At 34.4% G+C, this 1,895-nt stretch overlaps 1 protein-coding gene across 1 annotated transcript in view; it reads right to left on the reverse strand.

The window, feature by feature from the left end:
* The window catches only part of NPAS2 (neuronal PAS domain protein 2), a 42,235-nt gene that overhangs the window by 19,513 nt on the left and 20,827 nt on the right, over positions 1-1,895 (reverse strand). The window contains 2 exon segments of the mRNA XM_072403144.1: positions 269-312; positions 1,304-1,437. Of these exon segments, the coding sequence (XP_072259245.1) occupies positions 269-312; positions 1,304-1,437 (178 nt within the window).

The following is a 1,895-nucleotide window of genomic DNA, read 5'->3' on the forward strand; positions in this document are numbered from 1 at the left end:
ATCATGAAGAACATGAAAGGAATGTTTCCTATTAGTCAGAAGCAGAATTCCTGATGACAAAAAAAGTAGCCAACATATATTGGACGTGTTGAGCGACTGTAGATTTTTAAAGAGATATTTATATGATTTCAATTATTATTACATTAATTCTTAATGCATGTGAGTGCTTCTCTTAGTTGGAGAGGTTTTTAGATGTGAATATTTTCAGTTAATATTGTGGCAGTCCCTATTTGGATGACTGCCAGCAAGCCTGCCCTCACCACTATACCACAATGTTACAGGCAACCATAGTACAATTACATCTGTGCCTGGCTGCTCAAACAACGTAGCATAACTGTTATGCAGGACACCAAAATATTGAAGAGTTCATTAGTATAATGAACTGAAGAATACATGACAGTTCTAACATTTAGGATAAGAGAATACATTGAAGATTTATTGCCACACCGCTATCTCACAGTGTAAAGTTAAAACAATATTAACTGTAAATATTCTCATCTAAATAACCTCTCCAACTAGACAACTAGGAGAAGCATTCACATGCATTAAGAATTCATTTAATATTAATTGAAATCCTATAAATATATTTTCAAACATCTACCACCACTCAACACATCTAATATATATTGGCTACTTTTTTGTCATCAGGAATTCTGCTTCTGACTAATAGGAAGCATTCCTTTCATGTTCTTCTTGATCAAATCATCAGTAAGGTATTAAGTTTTGCAATCCCCTGAGGAAGTCCTGTTGGGCGAAACGCGTTGGGTATTGAGACACTACTGATACCTCATGACGTGATCTTTTAACATTTGATTTCACTTAAGAACAGAGAAACTGTGTTAGCTTAAGGTCTAGCGCGGAAGATCTTTGTTTAGTTTAGCTGTTTACTGTTTTCCTAATAAAGTACAATGATTTTATGAAACATATTTTTTTCCTACAAAAGCCTGTCTTTCCCCTCCTATCTTTCTTTCATGATTAAATGGTTATCCTCCTTTATGAGAGATATCAACATAAAATGATTTTGTTCAGTAAACCGAGTTCCATGGAATCCCAAAGTCGCACTTTCAATATAAATACTATAGCTGGGGACTTCTTCTATCATATTTGACCAAATGCTTTCTAATACAGAGTATCCATAACAGGTACATGTTTACTCACCAAACATACAGTGTATGGCATACAATTTGTTAAAATCAATCAAAAACAGGGTAATCAATAGATAAGCTGAGACCTTTTTAACAACATAGGTTTGATGGCTAGTCATTTAACAATGATAGCATTATGAACAGGCTGGTCTGCTTACCTTCAAAAACTGAGGTGTTGCAAGCCGGACTGTAGCAATAAAGCAAACTTGCTTGTTGAGCTGCGATCTGTATGTCCTTGAAACAGCCCCTTCATAGCCATTACATGAAGAGATAGGCACTGCAATGACAGTGTTTTAACATATGTTTTACCATCTGTAGTTGACAATACCAGTAATCCTGTGAAGTCTGTTTGGGATTCAATACCTATATATTTCTTGAATTGTAACTTGGTGTCTATAGCACTGTTTCGATTAAAACTACTAAAGTGTAAGTAAAGGAATTTTTTTAGTTTTAGACAAAAATTAAGTAACTCTCAAGTTAATATGATTCACCCCTTTATTTATCACAGTGACCGTTATCATAGAGACAGGAAAACTAAACTTTTGAGTAATTACCAAAGCAAGAGGTAAAAAAAAAAACTCTAACTAGGCATGAGCTGAGATTAAGTCCCAAGTAGGAAATAATGAGTTTGGTATCTAAAACAATAAAAGTTTTTTGTTTTACATTTACATTTTAAAGCTCTGCCCTCAATGCCAGCCCCACCAGAAGCACATATCTTTCACAAGAATGTCAGTTTGACAATGTTGTTAC

This window comes from Pyxicephalus adspersus, chromosome 1 (assembly GCF_032062135.1).
Source record: "Pyxicephalus adspersus chromosome 1, UCB_Pads_2.0, whole genome shotgun sequence".
In the NCBI taxonomy this organism is placed as follows: domain Eukaryota; kingdom Metazoa; phylum Chordata; class Amphibia; order Anura; family Pyxicephalidae; genus Pyxicephalus; species Pyxicephalus adspersus.